This window comes from Leptonychotes weddellii, chromosome 8 (genome assembly GCF_054177405.1).
Source record: "Leptonychotes weddellii isolate Sample4059 chromosome 8, ASM5417740v2, whole genome shotgun sequence".
NCBI classification, from domain to species: domain Eukaryota; kingdom Metazoa; phylum Chordata; class Mammalia; order Carnivora; family Phocidae; genus Leptonychotes; species Leptonychotes weddellii.
Genome location: NC_138376.1, coordinates 128,656,492 through 128,667,650, shown reverse-complemented (window position 1 = coordinate 128,667,650; position 11,159 = coordinate 128,656,492). Strand labels below are relative to the sequence as shown.

General features: G+C 47.7%; 1 protein-coding gene across 1 annotated transcript in view; it reads left to right on the top strand.

Moving 5' to 3' along the window:
- Positions 1 to 11,159, top strand: part of RPS6KA2 (ribosomal protein S6 kinase A2) — a 259,047-nt gene that overhangs the window by 213,357 nt on the left and 34,531 nt on the right. Inside the window, exons 12-13 of the mRNA XM_081829387.1 lie at positions 5,239 to 5,309; positions 8,706 to 9,011. Coding sequence (XP_081685513.1) covers positions 5,239 to 5,309; positions 8,706 to 9,011 — 377 coding nt within the window. The remainder of the gene's footprint in view (positions 1 to 5,238; positions 5,310 to 8,705; positions 9,012 to 11,159) is intronic.

Sequence of the window (11,159 nt, the reverse complement as noted above, 5' to 3'; positions counted from 1 at the left end):
CATCCCCAGCCCAGCTCCCATGCATCCCAAGCCCAGCTCCGTGTGTCCCCAGCCCAACTCCTGTGCATCCCCAGCCCAGCTCCCTGCATCCCCAGCCCAGTTCCTGTGCATCTCCAGCCCAGCTCCCATGCGTCCCCAGCCTCAGCTCCTATGCATCCCCAGCCCAGGTCCCTGCGTCCCCAGCCCAGGTCCTGTGTGTCCCCAGCCCAGCTCCCTGCATCCCCAGCCCAGCTCCCGTGCGTCCCCAGCCCAGCTCCATGTGTCCCAAGCCCAGCTTCTGTGTGTCCAGGCCACCTGCCTTGCCACCACATCACTTGCCTCACTTCCTGGCTGCAGAGCCCCTGGGCCATGTCTGGAGGTGGGGTTCAGAGGTGTCTCCTGGGGAACCCTAGCTTGACTCTGTCTTGTGTCTTCTTTGCACTTTGACAAGTTGCTGTTATGAGTCTGTCATCTTCTGTTGTGATTCCCCCCTCGGAGTGTCTCCCCAGCACGCGGCATTTCCTCAGCACCCCCATGACCTTCTGCGTGGACTCCCATCACAGACAGCAGAGGCCGTGCTCAGTGAGCTCTGTGCCCCGTGGGGGTGACACCGCTGTGGGCTCCCCAGCCTAACCTCCACCTGGGGTCCCCTGCCCTTCCTTGTCCCGAAGCTATAGGAATGCTCTGGAGTTTGGGGAATATCATAGAGGTTGGTTCTTGGCTTCTCTAAAGGAGACCTGGTTCCAGCTACCGTCTGGCATCGTTGACACACCAGGGACTGTGGGTACTGGGCATTGCTTTGAATTGGTGGCATCATTTCAGTCGAAAGGACCCCGCATTCGGTGTCTCACGGCAGCTGGTTCTAGCACGGCTGTTTTGCTCAGCGGCAGGAAGCAGGAGGGGCTGTCAACGACAACAGAGTACGTCTCGTGGCTCCGAGTTTGGGAGGCACCGCGCATTTCACCTGAACCAAAAAATCTCCACGTTACGTGGGAAAGATATCGTTCTTTCTGGTTACAGAGGTGGAAATAAAGCTCTTCGGTGATTGGTTTAAGATCACACCATTGTTCTAAAGCCACATTCTCATTTCGTCCTGCCCACCAAACCCTTTGGCCCCAAGTGGCAACCAGCTTGCAGCCAGATGTCAGGATCCCTGCGTTCAGCACTTCCTTGGGCAACACCAGGAATGACTTCCAAATTGCCATTTGCAATAGAAGGATGGGTCTGGTGTGGCATTTAGTGTCGTGTCTGAGCTCGGCTTCGGGAAGAGGTCAGTTGAGGGCATGTTGTGTTTACAAGGTGCCCTGCCCCGGCTTTGTTAAAGAGGGGGCAGAGCCATGGAGGGAGGGCCCGAGGAACGGTCTGCACCCTGGAGGGGCTTGCTGCCCATCCCTTGCGTTTCTCCACTGAGGAACTACACCCGTGTCCTCTCATGGTCCCCAAGTGCCCTCCAGAGAGCCCGTATGAAGACACCTACATTCATGGTGGAGATCCTTGTCCTCGAACAGAATCGAATGTCTGAAGTTAGGTACTTGTAACTGGAAAAGAACGTAAGCCGTAGTGATGGTGTCCGTTGCAATGGTAGGTCCCTAACATCTCCACACTCGTCTGGAACTCAGTCTTCAGGAGGAGTTGGGGTTGTGTTTTGTGGGTGCTTTAGAAACATCTCCTGAATGCCAGGTCACCTGTGAGACCACCTGAGATTCTTCTCCCATTCTTTGCCAGCACTAAACGTGTGTGGATGTTCACACACAAGTATCTGTGTAAATTGTTTGTACACTGATGCACACATATCGCTGGCTCAGGGCTCAGGCGCCGCCCCTGGGAAAGGACACAAGGACCCGAGGCTTCCTCCTGAGGCTGCTGAGAGGAGCAGGTCAGCATCGACCTTCGAGTGCTCAGAGCAGGGGTGGTGCACAGTGAGGTGGGGACTCGTCTGTGCCCCAAGCACCCTGACACCTCTGCACAAACATAAATACACCTGGTGAGCAAAATCCAGCCCTGCGCACCCGGCCCCGGGGACTGCTGCCATCTCAAACGGTCCATTTCGTTGTAGGATTTGTGCTTGTCTGTTTTCAGATTAAGATGTAACTTGCTCTTGAGTTCTTTTGTAAGAATGTCGATCGACCGAATGAACTTGAATTGTAGGCTCCCTGCTATGAAGTGTCCCCCTTACAGAGAAGCTTCTCATTCCACTGCTCGCAGCACCGCTGGGGCTCCTCCTGTGTCAGTGCCCCGGGGCTGGCCACTCGCTTCAGGCTCATTGCATGTCCCTTTAGACAGGGCTTTCAACTGTTGAGGTTTGGGGCTGGACAGCTCTTTGGGTGGAGGCTGTCCTATGCATTGTAGGATGGGAAGTGGCGTCCCTCCCTCTACTCAGTAAACGTCACTGGCACCAACCCCACCAACCTGTCCAGTCCTGACCATCAGAACTGTCCCCAGACACATCAGAATATTTATCTTCCTGGAAATTTCATAAGCACTCACAGTGAAGCTATACCCCAGTCTCTTCGGGTTCCCTCTGCACATTTCCACGGCCGACCTTGGAGCTCCCTTGTGAATGCATCCCTTGGGGTACCCCCAGCACTTGTGCTGGACTATGAGACCCCACGGCAAACCATGGTTTGTATTCGTTTGCCCTGGAAACCTTGGCCAGTCTCAGTCTTGTTCAACACCAGACCAAAACTCCTACTATATGTAATGTCCCAGGAAAGCTCATCAGAAATGCCCTGATTTAATGAGATACTTAAATACTGAGAAATTTCTTGATGAGAACAGTAATACCGAAATGACCTCCTTTGTCCCCGTGTGATAGAAAGGGAACCCTTAAAGGGGCTGGAAGTGAAGCCAAAGCAGAGAGACACGTGTGGGTTGAGAAAATACATAGCTTCGCCATCATCACCACCACCATCATCATCTTCATTCATTGAACACCCACGTACGCCACCGTGTTGGGTGTTCCTAAACGGTTCAGGATTTCCCACTGTGTTGCATGGGGAAGAACGCTGTAGGAGGAAGACAAGCAGGCTGGAGGGAGAGAAACACAAAGAATGTGGCTCCTGCGAGTCATAGTCAAAGCTAAGAAGTAATCACTAGGCAGATGTGTGCAAGTTGCTGGTTGATTCATAATAGATAGTTACATGATGCACAGACTTTAGGATGGGCTCCATTTTTGTAGCAATGACTAATAGCTTTCTGGTTTCACGTGGCCTAAAAGGCGTTTCCTTGAAATTGAATTTCATTCATAGTAGACTCAAGAAAGAAAGGAGGGAGGGGGAAAAAAGATAGAACCAAAATAGGAAGAGCATTTTCTTTGCTAATATGATTCTATTTTAAGACCTATTTTAACTTCCAAGATCAACTTATAAACTTTCCTCCTATTTTATCAGATGGACAGCTCATCTGCCAGAGTACTCTACCTTTCAATTTAGTTGTTTGTCCACTTTCAGATTCTCTCGGGGACTCTCTCACTCCCAGTTTTTATGACTTACATCTTGACTGGTCGCCTGCAGTCTGTTCTGTGCGCCCGCACCAAACGCGTGAGCACGGGACAGACAGCAGGTGGTGGTTAGTATGGTAGAACAGCCTTCAAACATCACAACAGGCAGGACTTTTTAAATTTCTTTTAAAATTTTACTTTCAGAAAGCAAACCAAGAGTATTAATAAAGGCTCAACTACATTCATTTCATTAAGTTTGTAATTTCATTCCTGGTAGCACACCATCAGGATAACTCCAAATCTTAGGGAAGCTTTTATGTACATTTCAGTATTACTTATAATAGCAGGAAATTGGAAATGCTCTAAGTGCCCAACAACAAATAAACATATTTTGGCATATCCACATATAAAGTGGTATTACGAAGATTTTATAATCAGCATGGAAGTTTTTATCTTATTCTGTGAAAGGTGAATATATAAAACCATGTTTTTAAAAAAAAAACAGCTTCAAGAAAGTAATTTTCAAGAAGAAAATAACAAATGTTAATTCCATCTTTCTTTGAATAATGGGGTTATGGGTGATTGTTTTGGTCTTTCTACTTTGATGTATTTCCCAAGATTTTCATAATGCAGAGGAAAAATACTATAGGATAAATTTTAACGGGACAGAGACACGCCATCAAATCAAAACTAAGGCAAATTTAATAAGATCATACAAAGTCCTGCACTGAGGCTGTTTTCTTATACAGTAGACCTTTGAACAACATGGGGATAAGGGGCGCTGACCCGAAGATCGTCGAAAATCCACATGTAACTTTTGACTCCCCTCAAAATTAACTGGTAATAGCCTGGTGTTGACCAGAAGCCTTACGATAACATAAACAGTATATTAATCCGCATTTTGTACATGATATGTACCACATACCATATTCTTACAATAAAGTAAGCTTGAGAAAAGAAAGGGTTATTAAGAAAATCGTAAGAGAAAATGCATTTACAGAATAGTACTGTATGTATTGGGAGAAGACCCATGTATGTAGTGGGTACCTCACACCCTTGCTGTTCACCCCTGTGTCATTCAAGGCTCAACAGTAATTTGAAATGACACGCAGACACGGCCCGGGACGGATGCTGTGGCCCATTTCAGTTAGATTCGGTGTCCTGTGTTCAAGGACAGGCTGCTGCCCTAGGTGCTTTCTTCCGAACGAGTCGGAGTGCACATTGTGGTGGGGATGCCGTGCGATTGCAGGCCCTGCCTCCTGAGCCCGCGTCGTCAGGGCTTTTGTGTGAGAGAGAAATCCCTGCTTGGGGAGGGCTGACCCTCAACCCTGTCTTTATCACAGAGCCCATCCTGGCAAAGGTCCGCTTACTATTTCTGGTGTGTGGCAGCCTGTATTGGAAACATTATTGGTGCCATCGTGTTTTCACCAGATGTTACGGATGGACTGAAGTCATTCCGCCCTGGTCCCCTCCGCAGCACCCACCAGAGAAGGACGGGTCCTCAACCAACCCCATAGGAGCTGTGCAGCCTGACCGCTGTCCCTTCACGTCCCCCTTCACATCTCCACCACACTCAGCCCCTCTTACCCACTGCAGACTTCCGGTGTTTGTCTCTTGTCTGCCTCCCCACTGAACTGTGAGCTCCATGAGGCCGTTCTGGTCGCTCACGTACACAGCGCATGCTGGCCAGCATCTAGGCGTCATGCATCAGGATTTGGAATGGATTAATGAACGTGGTTGCATTTTGCCCATCCAGGCTCTCTGCTGTTACATCTGGTCAGTCTGAACACTCACTCTCCCTGTTCTGTGTTGCTCTGCAGTTTGAGATGCTCACGGGATCTCTGCCGTTCCAGGGGAAGGACAGGAAGGAGACCATGGCCCTCATCCTCAAGTGAGTATGAAACACTTACCCTTGGGCATCCGTCCTGTACTCCTTAGCACCTTCTGATAGCAAGAGCTTCCATCTTGGAAACCCAGATCGTTGAGTAGGCATTAGCAATAACCATAAGAAGCATTTTGGCATTTTAATTACAGTGGGTAGAGTGAATGGATCGCTGAGTGACCCTGATGGAGTCTTCCACCACAGATGACATTGGAAAATTGCATATGTTGCCCAATGACAGGGATTTTAGAAATGGTGATTAGTGACCATCACAAACAAAGTACAGATTCAGAAGGGCAGAAGGATTTAGGGGCTCTAGAGAGAATGCAAGAGGAGGGGTCCCCTCTCTTTCTCTACCTCTTGACCCCATTTGTGCAGGCGCCCAAGCTCTCCTGCCTGACGTTGGCAGGAATCATGTTGCCCATGAGATTGAATACAAACAAATTTTCTGTTCAATTCTCAGGAAGAATCATTTACCGTGCAAATGGATTTTGCTCTTAGGATCCTAGAAAGAAGTCTAAACCCAGTGCTGGTCTTGCTATAACACCTTACATGTGAGCAGGCTCCATCTAAGCATGATGTCAGAAGGGAGAGATCTGGGAGGAATGTGGATGGGAGTAGGGCAGCGGCTGGGGAACAGGTAGACCCCAACTCCAAATCGAGGTCCCCCTACTGTGCGAGGACATGGACTCCTGCCCCTGAAGGACAAGCCATAAAGCTGCTGGTGCTCATGACCAGCTCTCTCAACACTGCAGATGGACTTTTATGAAAGTGAGAGGAACCTAAAAAGCTTAAGTTTTTGTAGGTTACCCCATTGTATAAATGGAAGGATAGAAATTAGTGGAGGAAACCCATAGAGAGGATTTGAGCAGTGTCTTCCGGCATCAGGTGATCTTCATTGTGGCTGACATATGTGGCTGCAGTCTGTTATTTTGTGTTGGTTGTCTCTGTTTCTCTTAATTTTAAGGGGGAACAAGATCTTTACTTTTTCTAAAACTAGAATAATTCCCTCCAGCTAATCCTAGGTGTGGACTTCTGAATGGGCAGCACAAAACTGTGGTCCGATGGATCCTAAAGCATGATCTGAGGACCCCTGGGGGTCTGAGACCCTCCTGGGGCCTTGCAAGCTCCTCCTTTCCCTGATTTTTTTTTTTTTGCAGTTATTTAGATAAGTTAGATTACTGGATTTTATTTTATTTATTTTTCATCCTGGTAAGTACCTCTTTAATCCCCTTCACCTATTTCCCCCATGCCCCCACCCACCTCCCCTCTGGTAACCATCAGTTTGTCCTCTATAGTTAAGAGTCTGTTTCTTGGTTTGTCTCTCTCTCTCTCTCTCTTTTTCTTTGCTCATTTGTTTCATTTCTTAAATTCTACATACAAGTGAAATCATATAGTATTTATCTTTCTCTGACTGACTTATCTCACTCAGCATAATACTCTCTAGCACCATCCAAGTCTTTGCAAATGGCAAGATTTCATTCTTTTTTATGGCTAAGTAATATTCCGTCGTATATATAGACCACATCTTCTATATCCATTCATCAATCAATGGACACTTGGGCTGCTTCCATAGTTTGGCTACTATAGATAATGCCACTGTAAACATAGGGGTACATACATCCCTTTGGATTAGTGTTTTTGTATTCTTTGGGTAGATACCTAGTAGTGTCATTGTTGGATCATAGGGCAGTTCTATTTTTAACTTTCTGAGGAACCTCCATACTGTTTTCTAAAGTGGCTGGACCAGTTTGCATTCCCACCAACAGTGGAAGAGGGTTCCCTTTTCTCCACATTCTCCACATCCTTGCCAACACTTGTTGTTTCTTATGTTTTGGGTTTTAGTCTTTCTGACAGGTGTGAGGTGACATCTCATTGCAGTTTTGATTTCATTTCCCTGATGATGAGTGATGTTGAGCATCTTTTCATGTGTCTGTCCACCATCTGGGTTTCTTCTTTGGAGAAATGTCTGTTCATATCTTCTGCCCATTTTTTAAATTGGATTATTTGTTTAGAGGGATGTTGAGTTGTATCTGTTCTTTATATATTTTGGATACTAACCCTTTATCAGCTATGTCAATTAAAGATGTCTTCTCCCATTCAGTAGTTTGCCTTTTAGCTTTGTTGATTCTCTCCTTCACTGTGCAGAAGATTTTTATTTTGAGGTAGTCCCAATAGTTTATTTTTGCTTTTATTTCCCTTGCCTTAGGAGACACATCTAGAAAAACGTTGCTAGGGCCGATGTCAGACCTTACTGCCTGTATTCTCTTCAAGGATTTTTATGGTTTCAGGTCTTACATTTAGGTCTTTCATCCATTTTGAGTTTATTTTTGTGTATGGTATAAGAAAATGGTCAAGTTTCATTCTTCTGCATGGTGCTGTCCAGTTTTCCCCACACCATTTGTTGAAGAGACTGTCTTTTTCCTATTGGATATTCTTTCCTGCTTTGTCGAAGATTAATTGACCATGTAATTGGGGGTTTACTTCTGGGTTTTCTGTTCCACTGATCTATGAGTCTATTTTTGTGCCCGTGCCATCCTGTCTTGATCACTACTGCTTTGTAATATAACTTGAAATCTGGAACTGTGATGTCTCCAGCTTTGTTCTTCTTTTAAAAGATTGTTTTGGCAATGTGAGGTCTTTTGTGGTTCCACACAAATTTTAGGATTATTTGTTCTATTCTGTGAAGTCCCAGATTTTCTTCATAATATGGCAACATATTGAACATAGAGGCAAGATAAGAGGATCTGGCTGTCGGGGCGCCTGGGTGGCTCAGTTGGTTGAATGGTGGACTCTCTGGTTTTGGCTCAGGTCATGATCTCAGGGTCCTGGGCTTAAGTCCTGCACCGGGCTCTGCACTCAGTGCCGAATCTGCTAAAGTTTCTCTCTCCCTCTCCCTCTGCCCCTCTCTGTCCCCCGTGCACATGCATGTTCCCTCTCTCTCTCTCTCTCACTCAAATAAATAAATCAATCTTAAAAAAAAAAAAAAAAGGTATCTGGCTGTCTCTCATCTAACCCAGAAGAGACTCCCAAAATGTAAACAATAGCACTCTTCTAGCCAAAGCCTTTGTTGTTATTTTGGAAAACATAATTCAGTTCCATTAAAAATGTTACTTCTGTTCATGGGAATTTTATTGTTTATTTTTAATGTTTGTGTTATTTGTAAGTGAATTATTAAATAGCTATTATAAAAATTTCTCCCATAGAACCCATATAAACAATGTAGGTTGCTGCCCTCAATGACTTCTAAAGTGCCAAAGAGCCCTAAGACCAAACAGTTTGGGCACTGCTGCTCTGGGTCACGTTGATTTGGTCTGTCTGTTGATGCTGACCGAGCAGGGTCCCAAAGTGCTGGAGAAAACTCTGGTCATCCTTCTTGTCCCAAACTACAACGCTGTTTTGCAGAGCCAAGCTGGGCATGCCACAGTTCCTCAGCATGGAAGCCCAGAGTCTGCTGAGAGCCCTCTTCAAACGGAACCCGTGCAACCGACTAGGTAAGAGCCCCACGCACCCCGCAGACCGCAGGGGCTGCCTGCGCACCCCGCTCCACTCTTGTCTGGCTACACGTTTGTCCAAGTTCACTGAAAGCGAAGGGCCTGAAACAGGGGTGCAAATATTCTCCCGTGTCCCTGCGATAAGGTTCTCCAAAACACAGTCGCTGGCCAAGTCTTGTAAGCTGTTTTCTGAAAGTCGGTGTTTACACACAGAATGGTAACACTTTTTCCTACTCATTTCACTTCCCTTTTAGAACCCCATAAACTAAGGACAGAAGAGCTGAAAGCTGCTTCTTATTTAATCCCTCTTAAATTAATAAATCGCAACATATATTAATATCAAGATTTACATGAATGTTAACTAAGTACTAATCCATTTTCAGAACAATTCTTTACAAAGGGTTTCCCCTAGTTGCTTTTCAGTGGCGCTTCTACAAATGAGTTGTCGTGTAGACCTCCCACAGGTCACACAGCTGCTGAATCGTCCTTGTCCACTCGCGGGTTTTCATCCCTCATTGTCACGGGCACTGGCGCACGTGCCCAGCGTAGGGACGCGAGGTCGGTGACGAGGTGGCTCCATCAGGGCGGGAGCAGGTGCCCCACACAGCGCGGGCTGCATGGGGAGCTGGAGAACAATGAAACAAGGCGCCATGTTTCTGCCCACGCGGTGGCAAACACCACATAGCCGAACGGAAGGCGCGGGCCCTCCTATTCCCCGCCATCGTTGCCGTCAAGACAGCGGGTGGTGCAACATTTTAACACTTTGGCAAAACCCATCAATATTTTAAACTGTACACAACCCTCTACCAAGAAATTTTACTTCTAGAAGTCTATCCAGCATGTAAGTTACATGTATAAAAAATGCTTGCTGGTAATCTTTCTGTTTAGCAAAGACCTGGAATCTCCCTCTCTCTCAAATAAATAAGTAAATACATCTTTAAAAATATAGAAATAGAAATAAATAAGTGAGTTAAGCTGCCACCAGGTGTCTCCACCATGGCGCAGGCGACGTCTCGGCTGGGTAGTTCTTTCTTGTGGAGGACCATCTTGCACTGTAGGATGCCTGGCAGCGTCCCTGCTCTCTCCCCAGATGCCTCCCTCCCCCTGCCGTAGCAAACCGAACTGTGTCTACACTTGCCCCTGGGGACGATCCCCCCACCCACCCCCATGAGACCCGCTGTTCTGTAAACCCTAGCTGGAGAGATGCCCAGGATCTAGCTAGTCGCATAGATGAGTTGCTACAGAGTCTAAACGCATCCCATGGTGGAACCTGTACCCATTTTATACCAGAGCAGGTGTCTGCAGGGGGATGTGGGGAGAGCCCCATGGGTCCAGCTCCCGACACCCACCTCACATAGGCCCCGGGATGGTATCTGTTAAAGTGACTGTTGTCAAATGACACTGATTAAAACCAGTCAGTGTGATAACTGCCCCAGACAGAGCCCCAGAGGCCGGGCCCTAAAGGCAGGGACGGCTCACTCTGGCTAGAGGCCTCCCTGGACGGCAGCTCTGGTCACTGGGCTGCCAAGCCACCAGGGGCCAGTGGGACGGCAGGGAGCCTTGAGGTCCAGGATGGGGTGCACAGCGGTCTCCACAGTGGGTTTTGTACCATGCTGACATGCAGGGGCTGATGTGGCATATGTGGGTTTGGTTCGAGATCTGGAGGAACGTCGAGAGCTAAACAGAAGTTCCTCCACCTTGTGGTTACTGGGCACCTCAGCAAAGTCCCAGATGGGACCTAAAGACACCAGCCAAGAGTCGTCATGGGCCCTCCTTGTCCTGGCTCTGACCAAGGCAAGGCCAGGGCCCCGATTCTGAGAGACACGGCTCCTGCAGGTGCCTGCATCATGCCCTTTCCTTGGGGACTCCCCTTGCAGGGTCCCCAGCCGCATGTGCCTCCACAAACAGCAGCTCGGGAGAGCCAGAGAAGCCCGTCCTCTCTCCACATTGACGGTCTCCCTGTATCCGCCCCAGGGCCCCACCTGCAAGGCCCTCCTCTCACCGTGGAGCCACCCTGTCCTGTGGGTGGGGATCACGCGGACAGCGGGAGAACTTGGCCCCAGGAACACAGACGGGGAATAAAGGGCCTGCGTCTGCCCCTCCCTCCTGGAATTGCTGTGTTGTTGCACTTTTATCAGATCCCGTGTAGCCTGGCCTGGGGGCCTCCCCGAGAGAGCAGACCCTCCCCTTCATCGCTGTGCTTTCTGGGGAGGAGGTGGGCAGCACTTCTTTTTTTTTTTTTTTCTATTTATTTATTTATTTTTTTTTATTCTTATGTTAATCCCCATACATTACATCATTAGTTCTAGATGAAGTGTTCCATGATTCATTGTTTGTGCATAACACCCAGTGCTCCATGCAGAAC